The 16685-nt window shown below is 41.0% G+C and overlaps 1 protein-coding gene across 1 annotated transcript; it reads right to left on the bottom strand.

The window, feature by feature from the left end:
* Positions 1–40: 40 nt before the first annotated feature.
* gch1 (GTP cyclohydrolase 1) lies at positions 41–15324 on the bottom strand. Its single transcript, XM_034117150.1, has 6 exons — positions 14865–15324; positions 9581–9690; positions 3170–3225; positions 2191–2222; positions 2013–2097; positions 41–1684 (listed from the first exon to the last, which is right to left on the bottom strand). The coding sequence occupies exons 1-6, from the start codon at positions 15214–15216 to the stop codon at positions 1558–1560; spliced, it is 762 nt and encodes a 253-aa protein (XP_033973041.1). The 5' UTR covers positions 15217–15324; the 3' UTR covers positions 41–1557.
* Positions 15325–16685: the final 1361 nt, after the last annotated feature.

Raw genomic sequence — 16685 nt, 5'->3', positions numbered from 1 at the left:
GTGAGTTGTGTGTGGTGTGTTGTGAGGAGACACACACTTGTTGCTGTCACATAGAGATTTATTTTCTTTGATTAAAAAGTATCTGGAATGAACAAAGTACAGAAAGTGACACTGATGGTGAAGGGGCCACACAACAGGCCGCACTTCTCAACAAGGCCACAAAAACAACATCATCAGAGCCGACTCTTAGGGCTCATCTCTCCTTGAAAACACACATAGACACACACACACATTGAACTCCAGTCACCACATTTGATTGCATCATTACGCAATCAAATGCTAAAAGTATGCTACACGTGGAAAAACAAAGTCACTAAACAACACACACACATTTAATTTGCCTCTTGAGAAATTCAAAATGTTTCAGTTTGCTTTAAGACGGTGAGTATTCATAAAGAGGCGAGTTGGCACATACAGGCTGGTCCACGCAGGACCGTAATATTATTTATAATTTATTTTAAAACGTAATGTGAAAAATTAGAATACTGTTTTTTCTCTCAGATGCAGATGTTTTACTGCAGGTAATCCAGCGATGTCCAAAAAATACATACTGTGATGAACCATTGTGTTCATCAATGTTGCAAACTATTTTCTACCAATACTGTTTTTTATGTAATCCTCCAACAGTAAACACTGCTTTTAATCCTCTAATATTCATGTATTTGGGAGACACATCATCTCTCACAAAGCTTCCCTCAGCCAAACATGTTTTCTGAATTCATCTCAGACCAAAACGTTTTTTTGTCTTTTGTCTAACTTGGACAGGTATGAGCTACTCTTGGCCTCATGATGTTTTGTGAATATGTCTCCGGCTATTTATAAGGATCAGTGAGGATACTTTACATCACATAGCACATTTTAGTTTTGTCTATTTGTATCTGACTATGTATTAAAGGGATTTCAAACAGTCTTCTTTTTAAACTGTCCCCTGTATTTCCAGGAAAACAAAAAACACAAAAAAACTCACATAGATCAAAGGGGGGTAAATTTGTCCTAAAAAGTAAACAACATGTTAATCTGTGGCCTCCAACACAGAAATCACCACGGTAACGCTTCACCTTATCTGACCAATACAAAGAGTTGGATGGAAAACAGTCAGGAGTGGACTCTTGTCTCTGCTGTTGGTGACACGGACACACACACACACACACACACACACACACACACACATACACACACACACACACACAGTGCCCATGTACAACATGCATACATCCCTTCAGGGGACATTACATTGACTTACATGCATTTCCTGGAGACTTATCCTAACCTTAACCATAACCAACACATGCCTAACCCTAACCCTTACCCTTACCCTAACCTATTATTCACCCTAAAATTAATGATTCCCCTCATGGGGACCTCCATTATGACCCCATAAGGGAGGCGAGTCCCCACACGTGACTGTGTAAACAGATTTAGGTCCCCACAATATAGTAATGCTAGGACACACACACACACACACACGCACACACACACACAGGTAGCCCGGCGGCTGTTCCGTGCAGGTGGAGGTAACCCCAGGCAACAGGAGGATGAAGAAGAGCTTCTTCGTCCTCAGCTCCTGATCAGCGTCAGAAACTCATCGCGAGTTTTCGGATCTTCCCTGAAGACTCCCAACATGGTGCTGGTGATGGTTTTACTGTTCATCTTCTGAACGCCTCGCATCACCATACACATGTGACTGCAGAGAGGAAGAGGGGGGGGGGGGGGGTAGAACAACAGGCAGAGGGGGGAAGGAAGAAAGGAAGATAAATATGAAAGATGAAATGTAAAATACATATAGTTTAAAGGGGTCATATTATGCTTTTCAGGGTTTCCCTTTCCTGCAGTCTGTTATATTGGTTTTTGTGCATGTAAATAGTCTGTAAAGGCTCAAATCCCAGAGGGGGTTTCTCTAGGAAATGATGTGATTGACAGAAGAGTAGAAGGTGGAAGAAAAGAGGAGAGAAAGGAATTAAGATGAAGGAAATCAAACCAAACTAAAGGAGAAAGGACAAAGGTCTACGTACGTTGCCTCGATGACCACTCCCACCCCGGTGGGCTGCAGGGCCTCTGTGATCGCCACGGCTATCTGTTTGGTCAACCTCTCCTGAACTTTGAACAGACAGAGGGACAAACATGAACCCGGTTAGACAGAACAAGCAACATGAAGTGAAACAAATGAAAGCACTGGACTGATCTACGTACCTTGTAGTCGACGGCTGTAGATTTCAACAATCCTGAAAGGGAGAGAAAGTAAATGCTCAGTCGATAACATATCAATGCCTTCTTCTTCTGTGCCCTACAGCTCTATTGTTGTCAAATAAATAATACAATTAAAACACACAGGAAGGAAGCAGAAGGAAAATGAACAGATCTGGGACCCGGGCATCACCTCCGACCTGTTGCTCTTCTCTGTGAGTAAAACTACTTCAGACACTTTTCACCTCATCCACCTCCAAGGAAATGTCAACAGGACCAAATGTGCAGCATGAACAGAGGTAAGGCATTCTTAAAGGAAAGGAAAAGTGCGGCTGCATACAAAAAATAAAAAGCTGCTTCAAAGAAGACGAGGAAATGCCCTTCGTCCAGTCAGTCGTTCACTTGTGAGGAATTACGTTCTCAAAAATATATTCTCACAATAATTCCACTGTTTGCAATTTTTCCACTTTATTATATGTTCTGTTTACTTGAATATATATTTAAGATGATTAATCAAGACCCTAGATTTACGAAGCCATGATTTCCCATGAAACAGTCCCATAGTATTTCTTCATTGAAGTCTCAGGTTGAGCAGGACATGAAAGGGACATTTATAAGATTCAATTAGCGCCAATAAAATGTGAATGGATCAGCTGTCCTCATCGTCGTCATTGAGGGGTGTTACTGCAATAAGCCTGAAGGTATTGGGGTCAGTCGGATCAGATTCTACACTAGTAAACACAAACACACACACACACACACACACACACACACACACACACACACCTTTTAATAATCAGCTTAAATTCACAGACGCTCTCACTCTTTTTTTCTCTCTCTCTCTCTCTCTCTCTCACTCTCTCATACACACACACACACACACACACACACACACACACACACACACACCACACACACACACACACACACACACACACACACACACACACACACGCGCCTTAACAATTAGAGTAAATGGGCTCACCTGGCCAGCTTACTGAGGCCCAGAACTCTCTTGTTGGGAAGGTAACCGATGTGGACCTGCAAACAGTGGGATTAAAAAGATGAAGTAATCTAATAAGAGATTAAATAATTGGGATGAATTACAGTCTGCTTTCCGTAATGAAAGGACTCGTGCATCTCATGTGAGCTCAGGTCAAATGTGAGCCAGTCTCTCTGCTGCGGTGGTTTAATGGAGAATATAATGTAAAGTAAAAATCAATCTGCAGTACAATATCACATCCATGGTCCTCAGAGGAGGGTTCCTAATGTATTTAGGTGAACATGTTACCCTTGACCACCACTTTAAAAAACGACTTGCTCTCAACACTGCTAGATTTGATTTATCTGTGGGCTTTCACTGCCCAGCTTAGTTGGCAATGATTTCACTAATAGCAGCAACACACATCATTTCAGATGGAGTTCATCATGGTTATTCTTTCTGGAAGAATAGCATGCGACATAGGGAATTCAATTGATTATCTAACATGCAACCTTACATTTTCCCGGGGGGCCCAATTGGGGGCGTCAGATACAAGTTGTGATCACAACATCAACATTTTCACCCAAAAAAATTGATTGTTTGTGTCCGCCTGATGGATGTATTTTGGTCCCTTCAGCTGCTGATTAATCCTCTATGTTCAGGAGTGTCTGTCTGCTGTTTGCTAGGAAGTGTACAGTGGGTTTTACAGCTGATTCTCTGGAAACGGCTGCCTGCTGCGGCTGAAAACAACACTTTAAGAGTCAACAATGATCTGAAAGGCAGTTTAAAGCTCTGCAAAGCTGTGTCAGCAACATACAAACTGCCCTAGCTTTAGTTAAAGGTTAAGGTTACGGTACAATTCACAGTTTGTATCAACATATAAGCTTTGTCATGTTTTCCTCCTCCAACTGAAGTTTTGGCTTAGTGTTATTTACTTTACTTCAAGAAAATTCCACAACAATATAAAAAATGTTGTGGTATTCCTGAAAAAGCAGATGTTTTCGCTTAAGTGTACTTTAAGTTAAGTGAATAACAGTTTTGAAACACACACTAAACGACCAGAAATCTAGATGACACACTGAGAGCAGAGCAGGTGGATGAACAACAGACGAGAGGAGGAAGAGACGGAGGCATCAGCTGAAGAATCACTGCTGTGGATGTCTGGAGGCTCTAATTCTGACACACACACGTCACACACACACACACACACACACACACACACTCAAATGTCAGACACAATTTGAGACAAGACGAGAGAAAGGGCAGCGGCAACAAGCGTGCAAATATCTCTTTTCTTGTGTTTCCTCCCTCTCTACTGGAGCGGCCTGACATATCGACATCAAACAGACCGACTGTGACGGCTCCTTCTCCACTTATCTTTCATGCTGTCTTTCTTTTTTACTGGCAAATCCTGGGTTTGACGATAGGGCAAGGTTAAAAATAAATAAATGTGTTTAATTTAAGCAAATTTAAGTTAAAAGCCTAAAAAAGCTCTGATTGATCCAGCAATAAACATCTGATGGACAATGTCAGCAAGCTGGGGAAGAAAGTGAAACTTTTAGCCGCTAAAGAGACAAATATTGTTGGTGGAGGGGAAAAAGAGCGAAGGGGAGTGAATATGACCCCAGATGAGGGCTGATGTTGCTCTGTGTCTAATAGATGTGCACAGTATAAGCAACTGTTTGCAACATGTTAAAGCGAACAACTTTACAGGACGACAATATGTTTCCACTGTGTGTCTGTCAATCATTCTGCCCTCTTGTGGCCAAAACATCTCAATTAATGTAAAAAAACTGACGGTATTAAACATATCGGCAGTTAATTCCATAAACCTAGCTAAAACTAGAAAAAGCCTTTCACAACTGTTGTATTTTAATTTAGGAGGATACAGTTTGTGGTGCTGTTAAATCATATTGACTCATATACTGGCTCTTCTATTATTTTGTCCACCCCATTTATATCAATAAAGAAAGGCTAAATCAAAGCCTATAAAGTTAAATCAGCACCTTACATTAGAATAAAGAAGCATTTATTGTAGAGTGGTTGTATTAGACTACAATTTAGACAGTTGTCCCTAATAAACAGGGAGTGTAAATGAAATATGTAATCCTATGGCTGCTTTATTCCATCAAATGAAAAATACTTTGGATGTGCATCCCTTCATACGTACACACTAGCCATCCATCAATTGTCAAACTATACAACGTTTGTTAAAGTTTCTGAAAGAGCTGCTGGTCAGAAAATACATCAAGACAAGCAAATGGTCTTTTGACTTAAAAGTTCGTTTTACACCTTCCTTTATCAAAACATTAAAAGATGCATTATTGCCATTTAATGAGAGTTTTAACCAGTTAAGCCCTGAGCCTGTTTTTCAGGTCTCAGGCTCGAAAATGACATTCCCAGAACAAATGACCATATCTTCCCTTCTAAAAGGGTTAAATTAATAATCTTTATTCTCAAAGTAATGATAAACCTGTGAGTTGGATGTAGAAAAGTCAGAATCAATATAGATGTTTTTTATTTTAAAGTAAATTCAGATTGAACATAGTAACAAACTGTAAATTATAGTGTCCGTCCAAAAAAAGTAATTACTTATAGTGAAAACCACCCTTGAATGATGGGATAGTAGACTAAAAGCTTTAGGAATCCAGACTATAACATATAATAAGTACCCTGTATCAAGATTGATGCAAAACAAGTGAAGTTTGACATTTCTAGAGAGATTTAGCAAAAAGAACCCACTTCTGGGGTCATTTGGGTGATTTTCCATATCTCTGGCCCCCGTCGTTCGATTTTGATGATTGACACCTCTTTTGAACCGTTAGAGCCAATAGAATCGAGGGGAAGTTCCTAAAATCCATCTAAACATTACCCATTGGTGAATGAGTGCTGCGCAGCCAGAATGCCGCGGAACCGGAAGTTGCAATACACTCTGGTGGCTATCATTAGCAGCTAATATAAAATATCCGATTTTTCCATAACAATGGAATTATGGATTATCAATCATTTTTTCAAAGTGACAGACACATTGGATTAACCATTGGATTAACCTTCAGCCGCGTTTTTTATCGTTTTAATGCCATTGATAACGTCTTTTGATCAGAACAACAGCTAAGGTGAGACGATCTCCTGTGAATGCTCCGTAAAGCTACGTGTTGTGACGTCTGTGTTTGCTTCCCCTGTCGCGAGTTCTTATCGCTCAGTGATGATAGAATCTGTGGAATCTCAGCTTTAATCTGATATCTTGCAGTTACGATAAGTAATAAGGGTATCTTTACCTTGAGTTCTGTGCTAAGTGCGTTAGCATTTTTTCGCTCAGGGGTCATTTAGACGCTTCTTATGAGACTTGTGTTTTGTTTTGGTAAAAATGGTTCATATCTTCAGTTACCTGAGTTTCTTCCCGTTAATCTGGTATGACACACATTAATAGGTTTTTAAATATTAAGAAGCCCTGAGACACAGTTTCGTGAAAAAATAAATAAATAAAATTAGGCCGTTATTTACAGTGTAGTTTATCTTCACAGGCTGACAGACAGTGGCTAATCTCAGGGTAAATGACAGCCTGTAATAAACTGGAGTTGTGCTGCAGACACTCAAAGAGGAGGAAGAGGAAGAGGAGGAGGAGGAAGAGGAAGAGGAGATGAGTCACTGAGACACGTAGATGAGAGAGGCTAGATAAGAGGCAACGCTGCTGACGATGAAGAAGGGAGGGAGGATGTTCAGGGACATAAACAGCCACCTGATGGCCATCATCCACAACACACACACACACACACACACACACACACACACACACACACACACACACACACACACACACACACACACACACACACACACACACCACACACACACACACACACACACACACACACACACACACACACACACACACACACACACACACACACACACACACACACACACACACCACACACACACACACACACACACACACACACACACACACACACACACACACACACACACACACACACACACACACACTAACACAGGAGGTGTTGTTAGTGTGTGATTCACTGCTGTCATCAGAGCCCATTTAAAGCGGTGAGGATCAGCTGCCAGCCCGTATTGTCTTAAACGCTGTGCACCTGCGGGTGAGGGTGGGTGAGGGGAGCAGGGGGGGGGGGGGGAGGATCAGAGAGAGGGAGGAGGACAATCAGGTTCCTCAGCAGAGAGTAATGCTGTGAGCGCAGCAGGGAGGGAGGATAAACAGATCTCAGCTAATCTGATTGTCTCTCATGTTGCTGTTGTTCCGATCAGCGGCCCTCTGATAAAGGCTTCTCAAGATACACATCTCTCACCATGTTTGAGACAAGCTTTTTGTATTAAATTATCGATATTTGCAGCTTCCTCTTGGAAAAAATGGCCCCTTTATGATCAGAAAGCAAAGCGGCTCAGCTGCAGATAAGATATGTTTTTTGTATTTGACCTGATGTGCAGTTTACTTTTTGGACTGTGACAATGTGCTGTGGACACTGAAGACAGCATATCTGGATGGACAATTGTTTTCCATGGCAACCTTTGTATTTTATTTTATGTGTGCCAGTGTGTGTATTGGGTTTGGGGTCCGTGTGTAGTTGTCTCTTGTTAGAGATTATGTTTATATTTTTTCTAAACATAACAAAAATACATATTTATCATGTATCAGTTTCATTTATATTTCAACATTCTGCCTGTGTAAACTAGGGATGGGATGGCAAATGTATATTCGACCCCCAAAAAAACAGTTAACCGATTAACCGAAATGTACATATCCTATAAAAAAAAAAAAGATGTGGGGAAAAAAATGTACAAAAAAAATATATTTAATTTTGAAAAATAAATAAATACATGTTCAAATAAGTATAGAAACCAAGTCGAATTTGTCAAATGTATTGAACTGGTGATCACAGTTTGAACAGTTGACAGCTATAGGCCTACAGCTTTCATGCTTAAAACATAACTTGTTTTTTAAATGAAAGAGGGATCATACACGAACAACATAACGGGTTAGGGTAACGTAACCCTATTACAACAGAGATCAACAACCTATAACAGGGCCTATGCACAGAATGCAGCTATTCAATACTCATTCTTGTTTAAGAATATGAGCATGCCTACATGCTCAGGGGAGAGGCGGGTGCGGAAGCGATTCACAATCAGGCCAGCTGTAGAGAAGACCCTCTCAGCTGGAATTTGGGCATAAGATGAGGTTTGAGTCTGCGTGATCTGCGTGTAGGGAGGGGCAGCAGCCATGTCATTAGCTAGAACTAGACCTGATGGATTTGGACATAAACGCGAGTGAAGTATAACCGGACGCGAGAGAGAGAGATCAGCACCTGCAGCTCTGCCCGCTGTGAGGGACCGGTGAGCGGAGCTAAACACACCTTTAGACCTAACACATTTAGCTATGGCACTGTCGTATACATTGAATTATTCCATTTCATAAATTATGTAATCAACTTAGGCACCCCTCCCAAAAAATAAAAAAAATAAATAAAATAAAAATAAAAATATTCATAACTCATATTCCAATACCTGATGCCTGAATAATTTCGAATATTCGATTAATCGTTCCCATCCCTAGTGTAAAAGCTTTGTTTTGGATATTCAAGATTTTAAGTCCTTCAATTAATATTTTACATTTAACTTTGTAGTTTAGAGATCGATAAGAAGATTGACACCATCTACGAGTCTGCTGAAAACAAGAAGCTACAGTTTAACATAAAGTCAATAAGATATGTGTATCTTTTAAACATTTTTAACTTGTTGATGCTTGACACTGCTGCTGGAGCAATATTATTTGCCAATTTGGGATAAATAAAGTATATATCCATCTATCTAGCTTAGCTTGAAGAGTGAAAACTGGAACAAACAGCTAGCCAGAGTCTGTGCAATGTAAAACCAACCAACACCTCTAAAGCTCAATGTTGGGGAAATATTAGTCAGTTTATCAGTTTGTACTGCCCTCGCTGAGCACAGCTGCCCTCTAGATAGTCTCCCTGTTCCTGCCTGTTGGCGTCAGCTGATAGAGGTGTCAGCCCGTGTCTGCAGCACATGTCTTGAATTCTCCAGCCGAGGCTCCAAATAAACCATCTCATAAATCCTGTTTTACCAGGAGCAGATTATTTTCTATAGCCAAGAAATAGTTTGGCACAACTTCTGATTTCCTTTAGATTTCAGAATTGAGAAACATTGTGTAAATAAGTGAGCTTTAGGATCTTTTTTGGTACTTTAATATCTTTTTTCAATGTCAAACTTTGGAGGGATGGTGGTATTAGAGGAAATGCGGGTCACCAAACAGATCCAGATTAACCCTCTGGGGATCATGAATATTCACATCATGTGTTGTATATAAATGAATATCCACCAGCATCTTTCAACAGAGGGAGAACAGCTGTTTATGCTCACCCTGCCAAAGATGGGCACCAGGTGATGTTCACACATGGAGAACATGTCGATGTCTTTGACGATCACCATCTCGTCGTGGTCCTCGTCGAAGATGGCGTCGTTTAGCACGTCTGCTGGAGAAAAGGAATATTCATGAGAAGAGAGGGGGAAAGAATCTCCTAAATACCCCAAACAAGTATGCTTTGCAAGGGGTTATCTCTGGTTCTTTTTTAACAATGTCCCTTAGGCGATGGACGGATGGAAACAACCCGGGACACCAGGTTCACCTCCACCGATGATCCGCTACTTTTTATCTCAGATTTGGTGTTCCTCTGGCAAACACAGAGGTCTAATTATAGCTCGGCCTCCATATGCTCCTTCCTGTTGTTGCTTTATTGGAATTTTCAGTCGCCGGGGGTTCAATAAACCGCTTTATCTGTTTGTGACGACGCAGGCGCCGCTCGCTCTCACCGCCGCGTTTTTTAATTTCCTGACTGGCTATCTGTTGGAGGGAACTGGGAGGGGGGGGCAGAGAACAGACTTGTTGCTTCAGTCTTTGCAGCTCATTGAGCGACTCTGTGTGTAAACAGGACAGAAGGTCGTTTAACGCTTTTAAGGTCTCTTTTTTTACCATTTTTGTTTGTCTGATTATGACGCAGTTTGTCACGATGCCACGGCACACCTCTCTAACCAACATCACCTTTTGTCTCATGTCTCTTGATCCTATATGAGACTTTTGACAGCTGAGTCTCTGCAGATGAGGCGTACTGCTTTGGATCAACTCTTCTCCTGTGACTTGAGAACCCCTTTGTGTAATCTTTTTTCACAACTTAGGTCACCATCAGACGTTGTTTGATGTATCAAATTCATTCATTAATTTAGATTTTAGCTGAGGCTGAGAGTAATTTCATTAGTTTTGCAAGAACTTGGCCAAAAAACCACAGATTTTGTTAAATTGTACAAACGGAAAATGTATGTGTACTAATTACTAACTGTATCTTTCTTCTGTTGGCTGCTACCCCAAAACACATTGATTATATCTGCTTTAATAAAAATGACCTCTCAGCATCCTTAACAGTGTCGTTATGATATCTGATAGAAAGCAAAACTACAGAAATTAAATTAAAGTTGTTGTAAAAAAACTCTGATTACAGATGTTACACTGTCAGTTACCGTACAAGTTGCATCTCTCTCAAGAGGACAACCCACGGACAACACACACACGCACGCGCACCCTCAGGGAAAATAACATTATGTCAACCTTAACTGGATAAAGGGCAGCTGGTGAGGACTGCCGTTTTGGACGCCCTGGGTGAAAGTATCAGGTAATGACAGGCTTACTCATCATCAGCTCCACATTCAATAGTGTTGCCGTGTGTGTGTGTGTGTGTGTGTGTGTGTGTGTGTGTGTGTGTGTGTGTGTGTGTGTGTGTGTGTGTGTGTGTGTGTGTGTGTTTGAATCAATACAAGACACAAAAGCCACATGTTGACACGTTCTGAATGCAGCAGGAAACAGTGGAGTGAATGGCTAATTAACAGAGGTTATTCACTTATTGTTTGGCAGCCATAACACTGCGTGCGTGCGTGCGTGCGTGTGTGTGCGTGCGTGTGTGTGTGTTTACGTGTGTGTGTGTGTGTGACATTTCTCTCTCTCGCACACAAACATGCACACACACACACACATTTCCTATACATAGTCTTAACCCCTGGGCTGTATTCATGAGTCACCCCTGTACATCCCGGCCTCGACATAGAAACCTTGTTTATTTCCCAGTTTGACATCCCATAATATTCAGTGTTCATGCTGTTTTCAGAGCTGCTGAGTTTCAGGAAATTGTCTTTTTTTTGTTGCTTATTTAAAAAGACCTTTATTGACTTAGTTTGAAGACTCCCCGGTGCTCTGCGCTGCCTTTTGATTGGAGGCCACAAAAGGTTTTTTTGTGTTTTGTTGCTAGGCAGCCTCCTCACAATCAGCTGATGATCAGCTGTCAGACCTTCAGGACAGGTGTTTGATGCAGTTTTTGGTTTATGTGCTCATTATAAAGGCATTTTATGTACATCAAAGTTCTCTGTGTGAGTTGTGGAGGTGAACAGTGAAACTATAACAGCTGTAAACATCTATCACTGTTCACAGACACACTTCCTGCTTCAACTCTGACTTTTCCTACTGTAGATGAGCATTCTCGTTCAATGAGGGATTATAACAATTTGCAGTATGAACTAAATAGTAAAGTGGTTTATTTAATCTGGATAATCTGTGTTCTTCAGACTTCATTATACTGATGGCGCTGTGTCTGGTCTCAGAAATGAACGTGTTGAATACAAAGTTATCATATCTGATAGAAATGCAGATCAAATGTAAGCAGCTCTTTGAGGCGATAATATTGTTAGCATGCTAACTGATTTCAATTACGTGAGCACATCAGGCTGCCAGGTTGCAATACAGTTAAGTCAATATTTGTATATCAAGCCCAACCTTTGTAAAACATATTAGGATATTATCCTCAAAAAGTGGAAGGACTCCAACAAGAAGTCACTCAATCTCAGTGGCTCAATTCATCAAAAGTAATTTGGCCATGATTTGTTGAAGCAAATTTTCCAGCAAAAACTAAAAATATATTGTGGTTGCAGCTTCTCTTTTGCAACTCGTCTTTGTTTTGGTTAAGAAAAATAAAATAAATACACAAACTTGCATTCTGGTGGATTGAAAAGACCAAACAATAAGGATGAATTCACCTTTTGATTATTAATATAATAGATCATTAGCTTTGTAAAAATGTCCTTCAAATCAAAAACGTGTGCAGTAATCCAAACGTGTTTAATCTCTAAAGATCCTGTACAATCACGAGAGCAGAATTCCTGTTAAATCTCTGCATAACTTTTCCCCATTACCAGGGTGTTGGTCATGTGCACGGCAACAAGAGGATTTTAGGCTCATGTTGTGATGAAAGCTAAACCCATGACACACACACACACACACACACACACACACACACACACACACACACACACACACAAACACACACACACACAAACACACAAACACACACACACACACACACACACACACACACACACACACACACACACACACACACACACACACACACACACACACACACACACACACACACACACAACACACACACACACACACACACACACACACACACACCACACACACACACACACACACACCACACACCACACACACACACCACACACACACACACACACACACACACACACACACACACACACACACACACACGTGAACACACAGTATGACGCTCACTAAGAAATGCTATAACCCCCCACAAACATCTAGCTTTGAAACTACATTTGTATTTGTGTTTTCTGCTTTCCAACAAGTCAAAGGGGAGTCTCCTGCAACAGCCAATCAGAACACAGACAGAACACCGCCTGCAGCACACATGTATGTCATCATTATCTCCTCCACTGTCCATCCTCTCCTGCTCAGAGGTAAGGAGAAGGTGGGAGGGGTCAGCTGGTACCTGTGTGAAAACATGAATCACTCTTCACATTTGTCCCCCCCCCCCCCCCCCCCCCCTGCATTCCTTCCTGTAGCTTAACAACACATTAACCAACCCCCACCACAGAGCAAACCACCTCCAGATGGAGTCATGGAGGAGGCTGAAGGGGCAGATCCCGACTCCAGCCAGTCCAACGCGTGGAGAACCCGGCCCATGTGGAGAATGACAGACTGTGCACATTTAACCCTCCCACACCTGCATGTGACTCAGCAAAATCCTCTCTGGAGCAGCGGGTCGGCAAGTTTGGCTGGATCCAACGGGAGCCAGAGGAACGCACGGATCAATGTATAGCTTTAAAGAGTACACACAGTACACAGTGGTAGTTGAAGGGCAGATTTGTCAGTTTTGATTGATTGTGATCATCTTAAACATTTGTTTAACTCATTTGGCAGCAACATCCAGCCCGACTAGATGGGTCTGATTAAAAGTCATGAGAATATTTGTTTCAAGGAGCGGATTTAGGTGCGCAACACAAAATGTAAGACTGTTAACACACACACATCCAAAGCTTCCGACATTTTGGAGAAATGTGTATAACATTATTTTGGGAGAAATGTATATAAAAAGATGCACAAGGCCAGGACTAAAACATTTGTTTTCCTATATGGGATCATCTAAAGTTGTTTTCTTTAATAAATAACTTAGTGCAATTTCCAAAATCCAAAAGGTACACCTTTAGATTTCTTGCTTTGTTTAACCAACAGTCCAAAACTGCCAATGTTCAGATTACTATCAATAAGAACTGAGAAAACTGCATCTCATCACAGAAGCATTGTTGCTTTATAAACACCTTGTGCGTGCACTTATTCCAGTTTCAGGGCTTTTGGGGAAACATGGCTCTGCTGTGTGAAGTCATAGCTCCGTTTCAGGCTGACAATATTCACTTTTCAAATGGAGGTGGAAAGTAATTAAGTTTTTTATAAGCAATGTTATGCTTCTTTATACTTCTACTCCACCATTCACAGTGTAATTATTGTACAATTTAATTCATTGAGTAAAGTACAAATATCTCAAATCTTCATCATCATCATCAAAGGTACTCTGATCTGTTTCAACTTTATCACAGTTCAACATGGCTGCACCAGCAGGAATTCTGTCATTAAAAGCATCTCAGTCTGGATTTACTCAAATTTGTTTTATATCGTGAAACATTACTCATGATTACAGCTGAGCACCAGGTAGACCTTGAACTCCCCTGACTTTAAAATGCTTAAATATCACACTTTATACAATAAACTTATATATTAAAGCACTCAATATGCAGCAAGTTGGCTCAACTGTTGATTAACTGTATATTATTGTCTTTTTAAAGTTTGATTCCTGTATACGAAGGATTTTCATGATGTAGCTGGTTGAGATAGACTTAATGAAATATCAAAATATAAGTAGATGCACTTTATATGTTGCTGGGGAGCTTTATATGTCACAATATATGTTTTTACTAATCAATTTATTTTTAAAGTCTTAATGGACAAAGTAACTACAGCTGTCAAATGAACGTTGATTAACAATAAAAGTATGTCCCACTTAGTATAAAGTTGAGTTAAAAAGGGAAATAATAGCTTTTACTTATTAAACTACGTCCTTTAAATCAGGTAAAAGCCTTATTTCTGATTATCTGAGAATTAGTAAATATGAAGGAAGTATAGAGAGTGAGTTTTGGGAGATGCTGACTCTCCTTTAGCAGCCACCTGTTGACCGCAGGACAAATCCCCGCATCCTCTGAGTGGCTTTGGGACTTAATAACTCACCGATGATTTTCTCCTGGTAGCCCTTGGTGAAGAACTGCATGGCGGTGGCCGCTCTCCAGGGGGTCTTGAGGAGCCCCTGCCGCTGGGGGTCCTCCCCGAGCCCCCGCAGGATGGTGGTGTAAGCGGCGGCCAGGGACGGCAGTCTCATCTCGTTGTCCTCCACGCTCCTGGTGCGATCCTCCCGCCAGCTCTCCATCACCGGCCGCTGAGAGCCGGACTCCGCGGCGGGAGGCTGGGAGGGTCCGCCGGCCGGCCGCTTCACCATCCCGTCACAGTGTCCGTTCACCACGGAGCTGGTCCCGGCGTCCTTCTTGTCGCTGGAGCCGAGCTGGGTCTGTTTGGAGTGCTCCATCACTTCTTCTTCTTCTGTGTTTAACTTGTGTTTCCTGTCTGCTGAGCACTTGTTGGACTAGTTGCTTCTCTCTGAATCTCTCTCTGTTCCGAGTTAAAGTACGCGCTCCTCCAGCAGCCTCTACATCCAGCCTTTATAACAGCAGATAATCCAGGGAGAGCCCCTATTGGCTGGCCGGATCCAGGGGGCGTGGTCTACGACCAACAAGTGCTCTTATCAATACCACAGTATACAAATACTACATTCAGAATCTTACTAAGTAAAAGTACATGAATATTATCATTGCATGTACTTCAGGTAGCTGAAGTAAATTACTCAATGTGGAGACTTGTGGCGCAGTGGATAGAGCCTTGGTGTTGGGATCAGGGGGTCACAGGTTCAAACCCCACTGCAGTCAGCATGTTGTTGTGTCCCTGGGCAAGACACTTCACCCCAAATTGCTCCAGTGGGGATTGCCCACAATATTGAGTATGTAAGTCGCTTTGGATAAAAGCAACTAACAAGTAACATGTAATGTAGTGTGCATAATGGGTCATTACAGAATCATATTGTCTTCTTGGGTACAACTGGCTAAAACTTAAGAATTCTAATACAACAGTCTTGCAATTAAAGAAAATAAGTCATATTAATAGTAGATAATTAACATTATTCATATAGAACCTTTCCAAAACAATGTGTACAACAAGCTTTATAGGGGGTTAACAACAAACCCAATAATTAATGTATTAGAAAAACTATAACAAAAGCACTTTCCATAAAATGATTAAATAAAGCAATACAATATAAAAAGAGTAGAAATTGTGAATAAAATTCAGATTAAATACAAACAAAAATAAATGCTGGTAAAATAGATTATAGGAAGGCTAGACTATTTAAGTGTCTTATAAGGAGAGTGTTAAATAATGAGATAGACAGATATTGCAAAATCTGTTGGCAAACGCTCGTTCACCTTTGTGTCTGGATCTAGGACCCAGAAAGAAAGCAGGATTTAAAGACCTCAGGGCCCTGACGGCACACAAGGAGTTAACATATCTGAATTTAGTTTAGGGCCCAACCATTCTGAGCTTTTCAAGTGATGTGTGTAGATTTAGATATATGGGGTGGAGTGTAAAGTAGAAAAGGCTGACAATGAAATGTCAGTGTTAAATCTCAGTCCTGATTATTAATGTGACCTGCTAGCAGACTGCTTCTGCAGCAGTAGGAAGAAAAAGGAAAATCCAACAAAAAAGTTACATCAAGATAAGAACAAACTCTTAAAATACTACTAAGGGACGAAAGCAGTAATAAAAAACCAAAAAAGCAGAACAAAGTTACCTTAAGGATATATAATAAGGAGGCGTTTCGTCTGTTTAACATCAAGAAGTTGCATGTCATACAATCTTCTATGTGGTGTTAAGTTAATAAAAAATGTCCCAATGTATGTAAACAAGTTTGCCGCCTCGCCCCGTTCTGGATGAATACAATGAGAG

This window comes from Trematomus bernacchii, unplaced genomic scaffold (assembly GCF_902827165.1).
Source record: "Trematomus bernacchii unplaced genomic scaffold, fTreBer1.1, whole genome shotgun sequence".
In the NCBI taxonomy this organism is placed as follows: Eukaryota; Metazoa; Chordata; class Actinopteri; order Perciformes; family Nototheniidae; genus Trematomus; species Trematomus bernacchii.
The sequence above is the reverse complement of the archived record's forward strand: the minus strand, read 5'-3'. Positions and strand labels throughout refer to the sequence as shown.

Bases quoted from the DNA above. Each gene is read 5' to 3' on its own strand.
- gch1 (XM_034117150.1), bottom strand. From the start codon at position 15,216: ATGGAGCACTCCAAACAGACCCAGCTCGGCTCCAGCGACAAGAAGGAC. The intron at 2,098-2,190 runs GTACGTAGATCA...GTCTGTTCAAAG, and splicing joins CTACAGCCGTCGACTACAAG to TTCAGGAGAGGTTGACCAAA. The intron at 1,685-2,012 runs GTACGTAGACCT...TCCTCTCTGCAG, and splicing joins GGAGTGGTCATCGAGGCAAC to TCACATGTGTATGGTGATGC.